The 21,009-nt window shown below is 40.1% G+C and overlaps 1 protein-coding gene across 1 annotated transcript in view; it reads left to right on the top strand.

Annotated features, from left to right (window-relative positions):
• The first annotated feature begins 7,713 nt into the window (after positions 1-7,713).
• The window catches only part of RAVER2 (ribonucleoprotein, PTB binding 2), a 104,175-nt gene continuing 90,879 nt past the window's right edge, over positions 7,714-21,009 (top strand). Inside the window, exon 1 of the mRNA XM_079939200.1 lies at positions 7,714-8,069. Within this exon, the coding sequence (XP_079795326.1) occupies positions 7,821-8,069 (249 nt within the window). The 5' untranslated portion in view covers positions 7,714-7,820. The remainder of the gene's footprint in view (positions 8,070-21,009) is intronic.

Here is a 21,009-nt window from a genome sequence, read left to right on the forward strand (position 1 = left end):
TTGAATATCATCTGTTTTATGAAGTAAATACGTACTCCTTTAATACGTACACATGCACTTTAATAAGATTTTCAACAAAAGGAATTTTTAAATGTCACTTACTTAAATGGTAAGTTCCTTCATTCTACACAAAAACTTAATAATAATTTCAAAAGATTTATTTCCCTGCCAGATAGCTGGGTTATACTTTATATATATTATCTTTCAAATATTCATGCTGCCTGTTTCATGGCTTTTTCTATAATTTTATAGCAACCATTTTTTAAAATTACATTTTTGACAGAAAGTATACTACTTCCTTAGGCTTCCATAATTCAGCAAGCAGAGTGCCAAAAGAATCTTAACTTCAACGGCAACGAATACAATTCTTTTTGTATTATTTAATACAATTCAAGGTTCAAGGGAAATGTTTGTAGTTTACATACTAACAACTTTCAAATGATCTTTCATAATTTTGAAATAAAAATAAATCTAAATTATAGTAAGAGTTTATAAATATTTTAAAGATATGTTTAGACGTAACAAAAGGAAAGTTTATAAATGATATTTTGTGGCTATATTAAAACTAAGAAAAGTAATTTGTATTAAGTAACATCATTTATCTGTAGGTACTCATAGGCACTGTTTTCTTTAATTTATTTTAAAAAAATTATTATTTTTTATTAAATTTATTTACTTATTTATTTTTGGCTGTGTTGGGTCTTCGTGGCTGCGCGCAGGCTTTCTCTAGTAGTGGCGAGCACGGGCTACTCTTTGTTGTGATGCGCGGGCTTCTCATTGCAGTTGCTTCTCTTGTTGCGGAGTGTGGGCTCTAAATGCGCGGGCTCAGTAGTTGTGGCTCGCGGGCTCTAGAGCGCAGGCTTGGTAGTTGTGGCGCACGAGCTTAGTTGCTCCGTGGCATGTGGGATCTTCCTGGACCAGGGCTCAAACCCGTGACCCCTGCATTGGCAGGTGGATTTTTAACCACTGCGCCACCAGGGAAGTCCTGCCACTGTGTTTTATGGCATAAAGTTAGAGATGAGGCTATTACTTGCAGTTAAATTTGGAGTAGAAGCATTAATCTCTCTGTTATCATCAGCACTACCATCATCTGATCCATTTTCCTCATCGTTATTACCATTACTACATATTTATATATGAGTAATAGTATTTATAGTACTACCACTATTATTCCTGTCTCAATACTTTCATGTTCCTCTCGGTGGCTACTCTATATCTGAATGCAGTAAGAAAAGCACAGAATTTGGAGACAGATCTGGGGTGAGTTCTAAATTTCCCTAATATCAGCTGTATGACTTAAGTTCACTATGTCAGTTGCCTATTGTATGACACAGGGACAATAATACCAACTCCAAACAGTGGCTGTGAGAATTAAATATATGTAAATCACCTGTGTGGACTATAAATTTTTTTTTTTTTTTTGCAGTACGCGGGCCTCTCCCGCTGCGGAGCACAGGCTCCGGACTAGCTCCTCTAGAGTTCATTTTCAATCTGTTTTGTTTTCTTCTTTCTGATTTGGGGTTTCTTTTACAGCTGGTGTGTCATGGAATGCAAGGTCAGTAGCAGAAAGCAGTGAGTTGTGAGCAGGTTCAGCTTGTGATCCAAGAAGGAAGTCAAAAAACAACCGAGGTCAATACTGTGACGACAAGGAGCCCAGGAGGGGGTGTGGTAGAAGCTATAAGGGAGAGCTGGTGCTAGAGAATGATTCAGGAGCTAGAGAATGGCCTAAGGTAACTGGAGATAGGAATATGGGGAGCTATACCTAACGTAATCCAACTATTTTTGCCTGATACCTTTTTCATTTTTACCTGCCTCTCTTTTCTTGGGCTGGGCACATAAGTAATATAAGCAGAGTCTAACAGGACTACCAAGAACCTTCCACTGTTTTTCCTTCTGGCCTTTGAATGTTGTTCCCTGAGGTCCTATTTCTTGGACTTCTCTTTCAGTCTGTACACTCGGCCTGAGTGATCTCATCCAGCCTGGTTTTTTTTTTTTTTGCGGTACGCGGGGCTCTCACCGCTGCAGCCTCTCCCGCTGCGGAGCACAGGCTCTGGACGCGCAGGCTCAGCGGCCATGGCTCACGGGCCCAGCCGCTCCGCGGCGTGTGGGATCCTCCCGGACCGGGGCACGAACCCGCGTCCCCTGCATGGGCAGGCGGATCCCCAACCACTGCGCTACCAGGGAAGCCCCCAGCCTCAGTTTTAAACTACTTAGTTCTCTTACAAGTGTTAGTCTGTCGACTGGCTTTTTTATCTATATGTCTAAATCGAGCTTATCTTTATTTCCTAAACTGTTCCCTCTTTCAGCTGCAGTATCACCCCCATCTAATTTCTCATATTAGAAAGCATGCTATTCTTAACTTCTTTCTCTTTGCCAACATCCAATGAGACACCAAGATTTTAAAAAATAATTAATAATTATTTATTATTATTATGGCTGCCTTTTTATCTAGCCCTCGAATTAAGCACTCTACTAAGCCCTTTATGTATATTACCTCATCTAATCCTTGTGATGGCCTTTAAGAATAGCCTTATGGGGGGCTGTTATTATCTCTGTTTTAGAGATGAAGAGCCGGAGGCTTGGCATATTTGAATTGTTCTCTCATGCTTTAAATAGCTCACTCTAGTTACACAGAATTGAATCCAGGTATTTTAACTCCAGATCCTGCTCTCTCCGTCGCTGGATCCTGCTTCTACTTTGCTCCACTGTGTTTCTCTCAGAAAAGTCTTAAAAATCCAGCCCCTTCTCCAGCTACAGTTACACCAGTTTACATACCTGGGCTCCAAAGCTGATGGATTTTGCATTAGAATCCTGGGGTCCCTGCCTACTGTGTGACTTTGGACAGGTGACCCTCTCTGCCTTTCATTCCTCATTAATTAATAGGTATGTACTACCTATATCACAAGTTGATTATTGGTTTTAAAATTAAAAAATACAAAGGAAAAAAGAATAAAAGCTTAGGTAACCCATGTAAAGCTCTATACGCTTAATACACATAGGTCACTTAGGTAACCTATGGAAAGCTTAATCTACTTGTTATTGTTATTATTATTCTCCAATATAAGCCCTCAAATGTTTTCACTTTGTCTCAAAAGATTTCCAGTTGCTCTCCCTGACATAAGACCTGCTAAATTTATTCTCTCCTTTATTGTCAGAATTATTTTTTAAAAAGCTAAGTCTGATCATGTAATTTCCCTGCTTAAGAGCCTCTGATACTCCTCTTCTACATGAGATTGCCTTTTTTGCCATACTAAAGCAGTGACTTGAAATCAGATTTAAAAATAGACAGAAATAACCACCAATAATTTTGAAAATAAAGGCAAAAGCGAGCACATAGCTCCTGTTTTAAGAACAAGGTAATTATGTAGCTCATGATAATTACCTGTGGGCATTGGTAAATACGTTGCAGCTTGATAATTGTACTCCACTGCAGGTTCAGATTAGAATGTTCCTTAAATTTACCACAGAAGGTGCTATTTAAAATCAGGCTAAAACCTGGAATGAGAGGAACTCTTTGGAATTATAGCAGCATTTCCAAATCTTTGCAATTTCCATCTGTTTCTTTTATGTGCCACTAATAATCAATTCAGTTAAATAATTAAAAATCAACAGATTCTATTACTTCCCTGAATTTCTGGCAAACAATTGAGTCAAAGTAATGAGGAAAGATAGTTGATTTGAAACCTGGAGCAGCGTTTATCAAAATATCAGTTAGGACTCATTAGTGGCACATGAAATCAATTTAGTGTCACCTGCCCCCCCCCCCAGCAATTTTGTAAAAAATGAAATAGAATACAATTAAAAAAATACTACAGGGGCTTCCCTGGTGGCGCAGCGGTTGAGAGTCTGCCTGCCGATGCAGGGGACACAGGTTCGTGCCCCGGTCCGGGAAGATCCCACATGCCGCGGAGCGGCTCTGCCTGCTGAGCCTGCGCGTCCAGAGCCTGTGCTCCGCAATGGGAGAGGCCACAACAGTGAGAGGCCCGCGTACCGCAAAAAAAAAAAAAAAAAAAAATACTACAGTATGCTGCATCATGGAAGGGTATATTGTTCTGTGAAATCTCTGTTTCAGTTGTATGTATGTATGTTTACTGGCTTGTAATATAAAATATATTTCCCACTATGGTATATATTTCCTACTGGTTTGGGTCAAAAAAGTTTTAAAGCCACCACCTTACAGGACACAGTAATATCGTTCAAGGAGTGGAATCAATTCCAAGTAGCCACTTAATAAAGTTGGTTTAATAACATGATAACATTGAAATCATATCCCACTTGGGACAAAAAAAAAACAATTACATAATTATAATCCCAAGAGCATCATCAACACCTGATTCATTCACCAGACTTGGCTTCAAATAATTTTAAGTAGTTCAAAAAATCAAACCCATCTCTAAGTGGTGAACATTCATTACCACAGAAACTATGCAAAAGTATTTTCCATAACTTCTGAAGTCAATACCAAAAAAGCAATTTGAGAAATATTTTCAGCAAAAGCAAAATCACTAAAATCAGACCCAGATCACTGTTTTCCAGCTGCTCCTGATGTTTTTTTGCATATTTATCACATTTAATTATAATTCTTGTGTAATTTTTCCGAACAAGACTGAGCCCCTATCATACAGAAACTTTATTTTATTATTGCTGTGTTCTTAGTGCCTTTATATATATTGTCCAGCACACAAGAGACATTTCAAAACGTTTGTCAAGAAAACGGTACTCATTTAGATAAATATATGTTCTCAGACTTAATGACTGACTCAAGGTCAGAGCATATGCTAAGCCTATTCATGCTTCTTGCCCACTTTAAAGAATATACTTCTCAAAGTCTCTCAGCTCTACAAAACAGCGCTTGATTGGCGCTCACATCTCATAACTTTTATTTTTTTATTTCTTATTTTTATTTATTTTTATTCTTTGCTGTACGCGGGCCTCTCACTGTTGTGGCTTCTCCTGTTGCGGAGCACAGGCTCCGGACACGCAGGCTCAGTGGCCATGGCTCACGAGCCCAGCCGCTCCACGGCATGTGGGATCTTCCCGGACCGGGGCACAAACCCCTGTCCCCTGCATCGGCAGGCGGACTCTCAACCACTGCGCCACCAGGGAAGCCCACAACTCATAACTTTTAATCAAAGGAATAAAATTTAGGAATTCCCTGGCCATCCAGTGGTTAGTACTCTGCACTCTCACTACCAAGGGACTGGGTTCAACAGTCCCTGGTGGGGGAGCTAAGGTCCCACAAGGAACAAAATTTAAAACCAAAATAAGACATTATTTTGGGACTTCCCTGGTGGCGCAGTGGTTGAGAATCCACCTCCCAATGCAGGGGACACGGGTTCAATCCCCGGTCTGGTAAGATCCCACATGCCGCAGAGCAACTAAGCCCGTGAGCCACAACTACTGAGCCCGCGTGCCACGACTACTGAAGTCCTCGAGCCTAGAGCCTGTGCTCCTCAACGAGAGAAGCCACCACAATGAGAAGTGTGCACATAGCAACAAAGACCCAACACAGCCAAAAATAAAATAAAATTAAAAAAAATATTATTTTGATATCAAATTATCATAGATGCAAGCAGGGAAACAAGCAATGTTTGTGATGGGGAAAACTGAGGAAGGTAGTTTGGAAATACACATCAAAAATCTTCATATATACTTTTTCTTGTGAAGACATTTTGCTTCTAGTTCTTTATGGAAGAATTACAAATACGCAAATATGGACACAAGGGTATTAATCTCAGTGTGGTGTACAATAAAGATGTCTAATAATAGGCAATTAGTTATGTAAATTATGGTAATTATCACAATACAATAATATGCAGCCATGAAAAATAATGATGTTCAGTTATTTGGCATAGAAAGAGGCTCTGAAAATATGCTGTAAAAAGCAAGTAATAAAGCTGTGCACTGTAGAATATCATTTACATTTTTTTATGAGATGAAACTCATGTGACATAATTAACCATTTTACACTGAACTATTCAGTGTCTACTTAGTCTACTTTCACAATATTGGGCAACTGCCACCTCTGTCCAATTCCGAAACATTTTCATCACCCCAAAACGAAACCTGTATCCATTAGGCAGGTGCTTCCCATTCCCCCCTCCCCCAATCCCTGGTAACTACCAGCCTATGTTCTGTCTCTATGGATTTACTTATTTGCGAATATTTCATGTAAATGGAATCATGTAACACGTGACCTTTTGTGTCTGATTTCTTTCATTTAGCATAATGTTTTGGAGATTTATCCACCTTGTATCAGTACTTGATTTTTTTTTTTATATAGCTGAACAATACTCCATTGTATGCGTATACTATAGTTTATTCATTGGTAGATGGACCTTTCAGGTGGTTTCTACCCTTTGGCTATTGACAATAGTGCTCGTATGAACATGGGTGCAGTGCAGAATCATTTTAATGATAACAAGTATCTGTTGGCAGAGAATAAGTGCAGGAATATCAGCAGTCATTATTTTGTGATGGAGAGGTGACAGATGAGTCTTTTTACGTTATGAAGAGCGTTGGGCTTTAGAATTAAGCAACCTGCCTCTATTTCTTCACTTGTAAAGTGAAGAAAATAAAAACTACCTAATTGAATTATTGTGAAGAGTAAATGAAACATTTATAATGTACTTAGAAGTACATGGGGGCACAAGGTAGGTACTGAATACATAGTATGTTTTTTAAAAATCTTTTTTGGTTTTACTTTTTGGTGACATTTACTGAAAATATTTTCCCCCAACGGAATAACCTGTTAAACAGGCTTTTTTTTTTTTTTTGAGGGTGTATTTGCATGCTACACACTTAAGATGCATGTTTCTCTTTACTCATAGTCATTTGGGCTGGTGCCAGTCAAAGGCTGCTCAATTGTTTGATCTGATAACATCACTGTGACTTAGCTCTACAGTGTAACTCTCCCTCAACGTTTCAATTAAAATAATGTTCCAAGTAGCGTTAACGCCAACCCTCTGTCACAGTTCCTGTTCCATTTTAGTCTTTGTTTCGGCACCCCTTTATATGCTGCATATACAAGCATCAAGGTTTTACATTTTAGGAAACGTACAAAAGAAACGGAGGGACGGGTCAAGGGCACAGGCTTTCTTGTAGACACAGGAAAATACTTTGCGATCAGGTTTTTTCAAATATATAAAATTGCCTCCAGAATTCTTGCCTTTTTGTACTCCCTAGAAAACCTCAAATTTTATTTTTCATGGCAAACTCAAACTTCTCTGCCAGACGAGCACATCTTGAGCAGAGAAGAAGGGTCACCGTCCGGAGCGGGCAGGGGCCTCCCCGGGTTTGGGGAGGCTGAATTCGCGTCTGCAGCCCCGGAGCCGCCCCAGCGCGGGAGTTTCGAGGGGAGCTTGGGGACAGCTGCGGTGTCACGTGGGGAGGCCGCGCGGGGACCGACGCCTGGGGCCCGAGTGCCCCCGGGAAAGCCGGTGCCAAAGGGCCGCATCTCCAGAGCCCAAACCTGGGCTTTCGCTAGGGCCTTGCAGGGAGGGGAGCTCGCCTGCCCGCCCGCGCCGGCACAGGTGTCCGGGGGGCGGCGTAGAGGTCCCCGCGGGCGGGGCCGGCGCGCCGGTGCGCGGGGCCCGGGGGCCCGAGGGGGAGGTTCCCGCGAGGTGGTTCTGAGCTCCTCCTCGGCGCTCAGGTTTCCTCTTCCCGCCCGCCGGCTGCTGGCTGCGGCGCCGCCTCCCTCCCCCTCCCCCCACCCACTCCGCGGCCTCGGCCCGCCTCGCCCCCGCCCGGGCCTCCTCGGGCTCTCTCTCTCCCTTCCCCTCGAGCCTCCGAGGAGCCCGCAGCCGCGGGCGCCCGGGAAGATGGCGACGGCGGCAGCGGGAGCCGGCGGCGAGGGGGGCGCGGGCCTGGGCGGCGCGGCGGGGCCCGAGCCGGAGTCGGGGCCGCGCGGGCCGGACCCCTCCGCCGAGGCGCGCAACGACGCCCGGGGCCCGGCGCCCGCCGCGCTGCACCCGGAGGAGGTCGCCGCGCGGCTGCAGCGGATGCGCCGGGAGCTGAGCAACCGCAGAAAAATCCTGGTGAAAAACCTGCCCCAGGACAGCAACTGCCAGGTGTGGGGACGGGCTGCGAGGCGACGCGTCCCGGGGGCTACGGGGCAGGAGCTTTAGAGAGAAGCTGCCCACGCCCTCCCGCCCCCATCCCCCGGTGTCCAGGCTGGTGCCCGGCGCCTGGGAGCGGTCCGGGGGAGGAGGGGGTCGTGCAGAGTTACGAGAACGGTCCTTGGCTTTTAAAGAGCCCCCGGGGTTTGTGAGTCCGCGGTCATCCCGCGAAGGAGGCACATTAGGAAACTGAGGCTCGGAGAGGCGAATGAGCTTGTCCAAGGTCACGGGAATCTGGAGCGTTGTCTCTAAGTTCGGCTGGTTCCTTCCTTCCCCTCATGGCCCAGGGTGGTGTACTGGGGGAAGGGGTCGGGGAAGTAAGTGAAGGAGAGCGGAGGTGAGCTGCGGAGCACAGCTTGGGGGTGGGGGACAAGTCTTCGGGAGCACCCTGAGACTGGCGCAGGGTCTCAACGGGGTCCTCGCGACTTGGATGTGCCTTGGGGGGCGGGGTCACGGGAAAGCTGGGAGTGAGTTTTGCTGTTGCAGGAGCACTTGACCAAGTTTGTATGAAACAACTCTGTCCCCTCAGTTTGCTAAGACCCTGGAATAGAGAGGTTATCGCTGCGGTTTGGGGAGCCTTGCAGCCGTCTTCTCCCTGCCGAGTACTGGAGGATTTGTTCCTTAGCGACTCCGAGGAGGCTTAAAGATAGGCTACTCTGTGTCTTTGATCCAGATTAACTGTTGCTTTAAGCTCTGCATCTATTTGACTTTTTTTTTTTATCCTCGATTACCAAAGTTACGTGCTCATTATAGGAAAGCTAGAAAACACAGAGAAGCGCAAAGGGAGGAATAGAAATCATCTGTATTTTTGATACTTAAAGATAACCATTGTTAACGTAGAGTATTATCTTTCTTTTCCTGTGCGTATGTATTTTTTTTTTTACCAAAAAAAATCGAATTTCTTTGACTATTAAGGGTTTCTTGTCTAGATGTTCACGTATCTTTCACATTTAATTGGAATTTCTATATTTTGTGGGGATGGGGAGGGTGGTCTGTCCTGGTGGTTGCAGATTTGGGGCACTTCGTGTAGTTCCTCCTGTAGTGGGATGCATGGAATTGCAGGGGAGCTGCCTGTTGATAACTGCAGCGGTTCTTCCATTAGATCCGTTAAATATTGAGACCAATGCCTCATTACTATGTAACTAGACCTTACATAGCCACTCACAATAAATGTGAGCATGTAACCTTATAACCCATATACATGAAGGGCCATTTTGTTTCAAAAACAATGTAAAAAAGTCTCTGTTAGTGTTTGTACATCTCATCCCTCTTTCAGCTCTTTCCATGGTTGTCCACTTCCCCTCAGGCAGGTGATGTTCTGTAATGCTATAAGGACACCTGCAATGGACTGATTTCATAGAAGCAACTTTCCCGTGCCCACGCAAGTATAGGACAGCAAGTGAGCACAGAAAGAGGGAGGCTTGGAAAAGGCAGATGGAATTAAAAAAAAAAATTGAAGAAATAGCAGCTATGTGTGTAGATCATCTAGAAGAGAGGTGGAGAAGTGTCTTAATTTCCTTTGTAGAATGTCAACTATTTTTGTTATCACATTTCTTTGCATTAATTTTCAAAATATTTGGACCAAAAATTTTAGATAGTTCTGTCTATTCTTCCTTTGGTGTTGGTATCTTTCTCATTCCCTTCTCAAGAGACTTGAAAAAATATATTAAAGAGTCTAATAAAAGGAACAGTTAATTACCTGTTGTTAGTGATGGAGAGAGGTTTTATGAAAATTACACTGATTTGTATTTTTGAGATATTCTTTCTCTGTTATGAATTTATGTTTCACCTAAATTTTAGGATTTTTCTGTAAGGTAGCAAGCATAGACTATCAAATAAAGTTGGTTTAAGATCTGTATGTCTAGTTGGGTCTTTTACTGCCAAGTAAAGTATCTTAAATTTTTATGCCATGCTTTTTGAGAGCTGAAGAGTTTCGTCTATAAGCAAAAAATAAATAACTAAAAGTTGTTAGGACCTAGAGACTAGTTTCCAGACTTGTCCTAGCCTTTGTTTTTTTCTATGATGATTTCCATAACAAAATATTATTTTAAATATTTCTGATAATGTAGTTTTAAAATTTAAACAGATCAGTGTTTGATTACAGATAACATTTGTTTGAGTAGTGTTTTTCTTTTCTCTATTGTCTTCAGTGCTTGTACCTTTCCTAAGTTTTCTGATCACAATCATATTATAAATATCAATGGTCTGTGTTACACGAATAAGTAGAATAGACCGAAGTGTGCTAATTTCTAAAAGCAATTAAAAGACACTCGTTTCTTCAGATTATTTAAACTGAGTTGCTATTTTTATTAGTCCAATAAAATTAATATTTACTTGATCTACTTCTCAAGTTGTAATATTTTCTTGAATATATTCTGCTAGGATTTTTTGTTTGTTTTATCTTTTATTTACCTTAACAATTATAATTCTGTTTTTACCTAGTGGCTGCATTTTACTGTCAACTTACTAGTGAAGAATTAAGTTTAATCTTATTTTGTATCTTTTAGCCAGTATCAGCTGGATAAACTCCTGTTTCCTCCTTATGAAATGACTAACATGGTAAAAAAAAAAAAAAAAGTTACTACTTTTTGTTCAGTTTCTAAGTAATCAGATATTTTAAATACCCAAATTCTTGTTCTTTTCTAGAAGAGTCTGTGTTCATTTATTCTGGAATATCACATTAAGGATCAAAGTCATTCCTAACTCTGGTTCTCAAACTGTATAGTTATGTTTCTAGAAAAGCTATGTTGATGATTGATCAGTAGGAACCCAATAATTTTTTCTTAACATTTTTAAAACATGGGTGTTTTCTTTATTAAACATAGTTTTCATAAGTCTTACTCATATTTTGTTTAATTTTTGGTATAACAGCATATACCAAATAGCATCCCACAACTTTACATTTCCTATGATTAGAAGGCACACTAAAGGTATTATTTTTTTTTAACATCTTTATTGGAGTATAATTGCTTTACAATGATGTGTTAGTTTCTGCTTTATAACAAAGTGAATCAGCCATATGCATACATATATCCCCATATCCCCTCCCTCTTGCGTCTCCCTCCCACCCTCCCTATCCCACCCCTCTAGGTGGTCACAAAGCACCGAGCTGATCTCCCTGTGCTATGCGGCTGCTTCCCACTAGCTATCTATTGTACATTTGGTGGTGTATATATGTCCGTGCCACTCTCTCATGAAGGTATTATTTTTAAGTGAGAGCTTTTAAAGGTACAAATGTCAAATACCTTACAGTAGTAGAAATACTAACTCTAAAAAAATGAACGCCTTTATACTAATAAGTGCTCAAAAGAATAGTTACTATGGCATCTGTCAGGCGCTGTCTGGTGATCATCCTATGCTTTCCGGAATCCTCCCAGCCCTCTGTGTTCTCGTAGCTTCAACTCTGGTTCATATCCTTTTCATCTCTTGCAGAGTTACAACCTTTCTGCTTGTCACTTACCCTCATTATTGTGCTCTTATTTTTTAGCCCATCCTGCTTACTGTTTCCCTGAGAGAGCTTCCCAAGGCACAAATCTGATATCACTCCCCTATTCAAAACAAGAGAAAACAACAACAACAAAAATCTTTGGCTCCACATTCTCAGCAGTGCTTCTCAAACTTTCCCTCAAATTCTCCCTCATTTGTCTCTTCTCCTCAAATTGTAAGGAATAGTGAACCTGAATTAGCCTATGGCAAGAGTGAAATTGCTTTGAAGCTTCATGTTCTGTCTGAAAAATTCACATTAATTTTATGCTCTAGGAAAATTGGATTTAATATAAAAACAGTGACAAACTCATTTAACTTCCCTCCAAATTTTTTACATAAACGTGACACTTATGGAAGATGCACCACAATTATCCTATGATTTTTCCATACTCCTGTATTACCATGGAGTACTCAGACCTCACCTGAGAAGCATGACATACTAGGATAGAATTCTAAGACTCTAGGCTTTTTTTTTTTTTTTTTTTTTTTGGTGGTACGCGGGCCTCTTCCTGTTGTGGCCTCTCCCGTTGCGGAGCACAGGCTCCGGACGCGCAGGCTCGGCGGCCATGGCTCACGGGCCCAGCTGCTCCGCGGCATGTGGGATCTTCCCGGACCGGGGCACGAACCCGTGTCCCCTGCATCGTCAGGAGGACTCTCAGCCACTGCGCCACCAGAGGAGCCCTAGACTCTAGGCTTTTTGTGACTTGGCCCCTGCCTACATTTCTAGTCTCATTTTTTATTGGTTCTACATTGGATTCTACTCTAATGTTTTAAAGCTACCTCCATCCTTGAGTACTTCATGCCACTGTGATTTGGTGTTTGTCTTTGTTAGTGTTTTGGAATGTTATTATAGTGATTAATTTATCATGAATAATATTTATAACAATTAGAATTATTTATAGTGAATAATAACAGTGCTGTGAACACTGGTTCTTATTCATTGTAGCTATCGTGTATATGTGTGTGTCTATATGTGTGAATAGTCTTTTGCAACTCTGACTTTAGAATTTTGATTAGTTAAGGTAATGCCCTAATATGTGGTTTTTAATTGTATTTCTATAAATTGTTTATATTTTATGGTTAACCTGATTCTGTTTCAGTAGCATTGCTACTGGGGTTTCAAATTGGAGAAATAATGACATTTATTTACTATATTGTTTGAGTTCACTCAGTTGTTTTTTTACATATCGTATGCATGTACCTGTATTTTGTTTTTGTTGTATTTATTTCAAAATCTGAAAGAGATTTTATTGTGTAATTAGAAGAAAATGTGAAGTGCTTAGGGCTAAATAGAAGAAACATTCTATTGTCTCACTTTGGGTGTTATTAACTTTCATTTCAAAGTACTCTATTAGGGTAGTTAGTTGAGAAGCTTGATGGTTAATTCATAGAGGCCCATTTGAAAGCACAGCACTTTTTAGAATAACAAACCACCAAATGTAGGAAACTCTGGTTGATTTTCCTTTTAAAATCTATTTATTCCCATTTTTCTTTTGTTATTAAAAAACCAATAGAATTTTCTCACATGCTTTGTGTTCTTTAACTGTGGGATTTAAAAATATACATGATTTGTTTTCTCTAACAGTATATTCAGTAATTATTGCCTCTTTTTAAACTGACAGTACTGGGATGTTTTTGCATTATGAAATCATTCTTTTTCTTATTGAGAATGTCATTTTGCTTACTTCCAAAAGTTACTTTTCTTAGTGTAGTAGTTTGTACTACTTAAAAGTTATCTATTATGTTTTCTTTTTTAGTGTAGTTAATCAGAATTAACTTACGGGTTCTGTGTCTCTTCTGTGTATTTTATTATCCTATTCCCAGTGTAACAAGAACACTGAAAGCTGCTAAAGGAATATATTTCTACATTTCTGGGCCACCACTGGCTCAGTGAATTTCTAGTCTTGGCAGAAATTCTTTAAAAAGTGTTTCAGCAATGCTTGTTCTTGCTCTGAAAACACATTTGAGAAGAGGAGTGTTTTGTGGTTTGCATCACAATGCTGAGTGTTAAACAGTCCAAAGACGTCTCCCTACCTTATAGCCAGTGACCCTTAGGGTCTCCAGGGCTCATCTCTGATCTGTGGGCAAAAAGCTTTATGCTTAGCTCTGCTTAGCCCAGCAGAAACAGGCTGATGAAAGAATGTTAAGACATAAAGAAAGAAAACAAAATCATCTATAAATTTAAATATCTATAATTGCTTATTAGAAACCCTGGCTCTGTTTTTACTTTGTTTGCCTAAGAGGCAGTCGCCTCAGTCGGAGGTGATAGTGTGCACTGAGGGGTACTGAGTGAGAAGTGGGGGCATCAGACCGCCTAGAACACTTGTCTGTATTAGCTGTTTTGGCTCATGATTTTCTGCAGAGGATTGTCTTTGGTTGCTATACTGAATGTCTTCCATTTTTTTCCTCCAGACCTTTCTCCACCCTTCTTACCTGCTTTGTGTCCTCGGAGGCCGACTGTACTGTGAAAAGCACTAACGGGGCTCTCTTATTCTCTGATTTCTGATTGCATTTGGCCAGAGCCACTGGTGGGAGATCAAAGGGCAGAGGAGAGAGAGATTGGGGCATTTATTCACCCAGCTCCATCTCTGTGAGGTTACTGTGGCTTGGCTGTTTCCTCTTTCAAAGGTCACAGTTTCTTTCCAATGGAACCCTCCATGCAACTAAGCTCTCTGGGTTGTTGTAATCATTCCCCTTGCCTTTATTAGGCCTAGGGGTTGTAGGGGACTGACTGTTGCTAACCATGGGCTTTCTGTAAACTTTTGTAGATAGTCTCTTTAAAAAATTCTCTCCAGTTACTTAGTCTTTGAGTGTGCCATCTGTTTCTTGCTGAGACCCTGACGCTGTTGCCTACTCAGTCTCCGTTCTTCCTCTTGTCTTTCCTAGTAGCACCCAGATTTTCCTTTGAGGACCTGCCCTCCATTATTTAGGGACTGCATGGTTTGAGTGGATTTGCTTTCTGTCCCTATCTGTAGAAGAGACATAAACCAACAAACAGAATTCTTCTCTTTTGCCATTGGAATTGGTTAAAGGATGGGCAATAACCTGGGTGTAAGCCAGTCAGCACATGGTAGTCCCTTGGCCACAATGATTATTTCAGCCTAGTATAATAAAGAAGCTTAGGACTTTGGTTGTTAAGGTAATTCTTTCTTCCCACGGGATATGAATGCAGAGATACATTGCTCAGATTGTAGCTGACATTCTGAGGACAGAGCAGACATCCAAAGCAGGATTGACCTGGAAAGAAAGGAAGAAAGGAAGGAAGGGAGGGAGGGAGGGAGGGAGGGAGGAAAAATAGAGGCTGAGCTAGAGCCCTGATCAAACTATATATGAAGCCTGACCTACCTTTGCATTTCTTAGTTATGCAAGACCCTAACTTCCCTTTATTTTTCATTTATTTCAAGTTGGGTCTTATGTTATTACCAACCAGTACTATCCTAAATAATACAGAATTTTAGTTAAAAAATCATGAAATTTTATTATTGAAAAGGATGGTAGAAGACATTTTATCCAACCCTTTTGCTTAAGACATGAACACAATTTACAGGGTCCTGAACACATGGTTTCTAGCACATTTTTAACACCTTTAGTTTCAAAGAAATCACTGTTTTGTAAGGTATCCTACTCCATCTTCAGACAGCTTTTGTTATAAATGTCTTATTTATATTAAATATGTAAAATTTATTTCCCTGAAATTTTGATTTCTTGATCCAACTTCTCCCCTCTAGTAGCATAGAGAAATTATGGTATTCTCTTTTTTAACTTATAACTTCACCTCCTTCAAACCACTACATTTAGGACATGAGTCTGAGTTTCCTCACCATCTTGTTTATTTTTCTCTGAACGCACGCCACTATCATTTTGTCATTGCATCTCTTAAAATGTGGCGCCCGAAATCGAGTATGGTAGTCTAGTTGAGATCTCCTTGTAATCCCTCAGCCAGAGCAAATTCTCTTTTCTCTGGATTTCTATAATAACAATAATAACCTTTGTTTATTAGATGCCTGCTGTTGCCAGGCACCGAGCTTCATTTACATTATATTTAATCCTTTTTTCAAGGCTGTGAGATCAGATTTTTTTATTCTCATTTTACTGATAGGGAAACACAGATGCAAAATTAATGTCAAGCAATTTGCCCAAAGTCATTCAGCTTAGTAGTAGTAGAGTGGAGAAAAGCTAATGTCTTTTTTATACCGAAGTTTATATTCTTATCCCACACTGTATTATGATTGTAATTCCCCTGCATACACTCTATATTGTGTTTCAAAGGACAGGGATTATGTAATATTTACCTTTGTGTCCCCAGTGTTTAACCTAGAACCTGACACACTGTTCCCAGGGAAGTTTAAAACAGAAGATGACCCACCTATTTGTTCTAAAATGCTGTACTTCTGTTAATGTGTGTGACACATGGCAGGCTTTCAGGATTAGTTTGTAAGATGAACAAATTTTGCATTGTAAGACTGTGTTAGCTTTTTAGGCCGTGAACTCCGTTCCCATATAATTATTCTATCAGTCAACTGTTTATTGCATGTGAGTAAGTTGAAAGCTATAAACCCTCTCTCCAGAAAAGTTCTAATGTTCATAGGCACACAGAAATTTGCATGTAATTTCAAGGGGTTGTGGATCTCTTGTAATTTACCCCTGATCTCGCTCTGGGAGATTTTAGACCTAAACTGAGAAGCACCTTTCCACGCCAGTGTAATTTTGATTATGTGTTTGGGACTTCACCTGAGTATGGACCATTTAAACAGGTCCAAAGCTGCTTCTTGAGAAGAGTTTTCAGCAGAAACTTCTGTGGACCACATTTATGCATATGTGGGATGATCCTGTCTCTGGGCAAGAAAATAAATCCGACTTCTTAATTTTCTTTCTAAGAAAGTCACCTGTGTCACTTTACGTTTGATGTAGAAGCTCATTGTTCTCTGGTCACCCAGTATTACTAACACTTTACCTATTGTGCCTGAAACAGGGTGGATGTACAGAATTCTTTTTCTTAGAGTCCAAGATATTACAGTGTAATGTTTCTCACTTAAAGTGTTGTTACAAAGGTTGATATAAAGAATGTCATTTTAAAACATATCAAGACTATTCACAATGAGTATTTGTTGATACAAAGGTTAATATAGGGCTTCCCTGGTGGCACAGTGGTTGAGAGTCTGCCTGCTGATGCAGGGGACACGGGTTCGTGCCCCTGTCCGGGAAGATCCCACATGCTGCGGGAGTGGCTGGGCCCGTGAGCCATGGCCGCTGAGCCTGCGCGTCCGGAGCCTGTGCTCCGCAACGGGAGAGGCCACAACAGTGAGAGGTCCGCCTACCGCAAAAAAAAAAACAAGGTTAATGTAAAGAAATTGTCTCTTTAAAACATATCAAGACTATTCACAATAAGTATTTATTGCTATGAAAAGTTTCCCTTTTTTGTTCGATTTCTGAGTCTCTAACTTAGTGTGAGTCTCTCAACTTGTTTTCTAGGCATTTGACACTTAATTTTGTGCTTATTTACTCTCATTATCTTTAGATTTCCTTCGTCCTTATGCTTGTACATTTTCTTTGTGAATTTGAAGGTTTCTGTTAAACTTTTGTTACCACCTGAATGCCAAGATAGCATTAGAATTCACTGTATTTGTTTGAGCCTGTATTTGCACGCATATTCTTTGCCTCTTTTCCTGCCATCCCCTTTCACCCAGCTCCAGCCCGCCCCACCCTATCCGCTTTGCCCCAGCTAATCAGTTTTTATATCTTCCCTTAACCCACTACAGTGATTATCTGCTCCTAGTTCCCAGCTTGCCTTTATTTCCTGAACTTTGGATCTTCTGTTACCCTCAAGTTCAGCTGCTGGCTTTTGACTTCAGATCAGTCTCCTTCTCTCTGAGTTTATACCTTGTTCGTTTTTCGCATCCTGATCTAGAGTAGAAGTAATGGCAATAAACAAGAACATGTGAATCTGGGAAATTTTAAATTTTGAAATAATCACAAACTTACAGAAAGGTCATAAGTACTGTACAAAGAACTATTTTTCCCTAAACTGTTTGAGAGTGAGCATTGACCTACTCTCTATCAACCTGAGTACTTTACTGTGTATTTTCTACAAATATGGACTTTCTCCAGCATAAACACATCACTACCATCAAACTCAAAATACTACCGTCAAATCTACAGATCGCATTTAAGTTTTGCCAGTTTTCCCATTAATATCTTTTATAGTGAAAGGATCCAGTTCAGAATCATATATTGCACTTAGTTGTTGTGTCTTTTTAGTCTTCAGTCTGGAATAACTTGTCTTTTCCAGCCTTGACCCTTTTGAAGATTACAGGCCAGTTACTTTATAGAGTGTCCTTCAATTTGGACATTCTATATAATTAGATTAGTTCTGCATAATTAGACTCAAGTTACATAACCTTGGCAGGAATATCACGGGGTGATGCACGTTTTAGATTTGTCCCATTGCTGATAAAGTTAACTTTGATCCCTCTGATTGACTTTTATTAAAGTGGTATCTGCCAGGCTTCTATAAGCAAAGTTTTTCCCTTTGTAATTAATAAGGATTTTTGAGAGGAGATACTTTAGTTAAGACTGTATAAATATTCTACAGGCATACCTCATTTTAGTGTGCTTTTCTTTATTTGCTTGTCACAGATATTGCATTTTTTACAAATTGAAAGTTTGTGGCAACCCTGCATCAAACAAGTCTGTCGGCACCATTTTTCCAACAGCATTTGCTCACTTCATGTCTCTGTGTCACATTTTGGTAATTCTCACAATATTTCCAACGTGTTCATTATTATTATATTTGTTATGGTGATCTGTGATCAGTGATCTTTGTTACTATTGCAAAAAGAGTATGATGTGCTGACAGCTCAGATGACGGATAGCAATTTTTTAACAATAAAGTATTTTTTAATTAAGGTATGTACTTGTTTTAGACATAATGCTACTGCACACTTAATATACTAGAGTATAGTATAAGCATAACTTTCATATGCACTGGGAAACCAAAAAATTTGTGTGACTCACTTTATTTTGATATTCACTTTATTGCAGTGGCGTGGAACCAAACCCACAATGTCTCTGAGGTATGCCTGTATTCCCTTTCTAGTGTTCAATTTATTGATTTATTATTTTATGTCAAAAATAAACTCTTGGTTTCCTATGTTGTCCAACGGTTTATACTCCATTACTATCATTACTTACCTTGATGCTTTAATTGTTTTACGTTTGGACAGTGGGAGCTTCTTTAAGCTGGCTCCTATGTCCTCTTTTTAAATAAACTTTTTGCTTTGGAATAATTTTAGATTTACAAAAGAAGTTACAAGGAGAGTACATAGAGTTCCTATATATTCTTTACCCAGTTTCCCCTAATGTTAAATCTTGTAACCAAGGTACACTAGTCAAGACTAAGAGATTACATTGGTACATTATTATTAACTGAACTGTAGACTTTGGATTTGATTTGTTTTTTTCACTTATGTCCTTTTCCTGTTTCAGGATCCAGTCCAGGGTACCACATTGCATTTAGTTACCACATCTCATCTCCTTAATTTCCATTCTGCATCAGTTTCTCAGTCTTTTCTTGTTTTTCATGATCTTGATAGTTTGGTCAGAAACTTTTTAGAACACCCCTCGGGTTTGTATGATGTTTTTCTCATGGGAGATTAGGGTTACGGAATTTTGGGAAGAATTCCACAGAGGCAAAGTCCACTTCTGATCATGTCATTTCATGGGGTACATGACATCAATATGACTTTCACTGGTGTTGTTAACCTTGATCATTTCCTTAAGATGATGTCTGCCACATCACTCCTCTGTAAAGATAATATTTTTCCCATTCACTGTTCTTTAGAAACAAGTCACTAATTCTAGCACACACTTAAGGGAAAGGTCCTTTTTTTTTTAAAATTAAAGTATAGTTGATTTACAATGTTATGTTAGTTTCAAGGGTACAACATAGTGATTCAATATTTTTATAGATTATACTCCATTTAAAGCTATTATAAAATATTGGCTATATTCCCTGTGTCATATATTGTATCCTTATATATTTTTTCCATAGTACTTTGTACCTCTTCATCCTCTACCCCCATTGTGCCCTTTCCCGTGTCCCTCTCCCCACTGGTAATCTCTAGTTTGTTCTCTATATCAGTGAGTCTGTTTCTGTTTTGTTATAATCATATTTTGTTGTATTTTTCAGATTCCACATGTAAGTGATAACATGCAGTATTTGTCTTTCTCTGACTTATTTCACTCAGCATAATACCCTTCAGGTCCAGCCATGTTGTTGCAAGTGGCAAAATTTCATTATTTTTTATGGCTAATATTCCATTGTATATATATACACACACCACATCTTTTTTATCCATTCATCTTTTGATGGACACTTAGGTTGCTTCTGTATTTTGTCTACTGGTCCTATGTACTTTTGACATGTCCCCGTCATTCACTGAGCACTTCCCTTTGCTTTTGACACAATACGCTGTTGCAGCTTGTTTTATTTTCTGTGCTTTAGCTCTTGAATCATCCATTTCATGAGAGACTGAATGCTTGTTTTCCCCCAAATTCATATGTTGAAGCCCTAACCCCCAGTGTGGCCGGGGTCTCTATGGAAGTAATTAAATTTAAAGGAAGTCATCAGGGTGGGGCCCTGATCTGATAGGATTATTGCCATTGAAGAAAAGACACCAGAGAGCTCTCTTTCTGCTGTGTGCCTCACCCCCAGCCCAACCCAGATGTGTGCAAGCACCAAGGAAAGGCCATGTGAGGGCATAGGGTGAAGGTGGCCATCTACAAGCCAGGAAGCGAGATCTCAGCAGAAGCCAGATCAACTAGAGCCTTGATCTTGCAATTCTGACTTCCAGATCTGTGAGTAAATTAAGTTTCTGTTGTCTATGATATTTTGTTATGGCAGCCCTAGATGACTTTTATAAAGCCTAGTTTCTTTTGGGGGAAAATACTATTAAGAAGCCAAGATCTGGGAACTAGATGTACTCATTGCCGCTGAGATATCACTGCTGTCAGTTCCTCTTAGTAGGCAGAGCAAGAGAATATATGAGTGTATGTATGTGTGTACACACATATATTTACACCTATATGTGTCTGTCTATTGAAAGGAATGAGTTCACACTGATATATCAAATTGCAGTCTAACTCCGTAGAGTTCTTTCCAGTTTTCTCCCATTCCATGTTTGTTACTTTTTTTTTCTGACAGTGAGAAACCTGGTGTTCATTGTCCTTAATATATTTACTTATTTGAACAATCCTCCTTTAAGTAATCAATCTCCCATCACCCTTGCAGATGACTGTGCCCTCCCGCATGCAGACAACCACCTCATCCAGTATAAGCTCCATCCTTCTGTACTGGGCTCTTCCACTGGCCAGAAGGCTTCCTCACCTTGCCTGAGTTCTGACTCTG

The sequence above is a fragment of the Stenella coeruleoalba genome, assembly GCF_951394435.1.
Source record: "Stenella coeruleoalba genome assembly, chromosome: 1".
Lineage (NCBI taxonomy): Eukaryota > Metazoa > Chordata > Mammalia > Artiodactyla > Delphinidae > Stenella > Stenella coeruleoalba.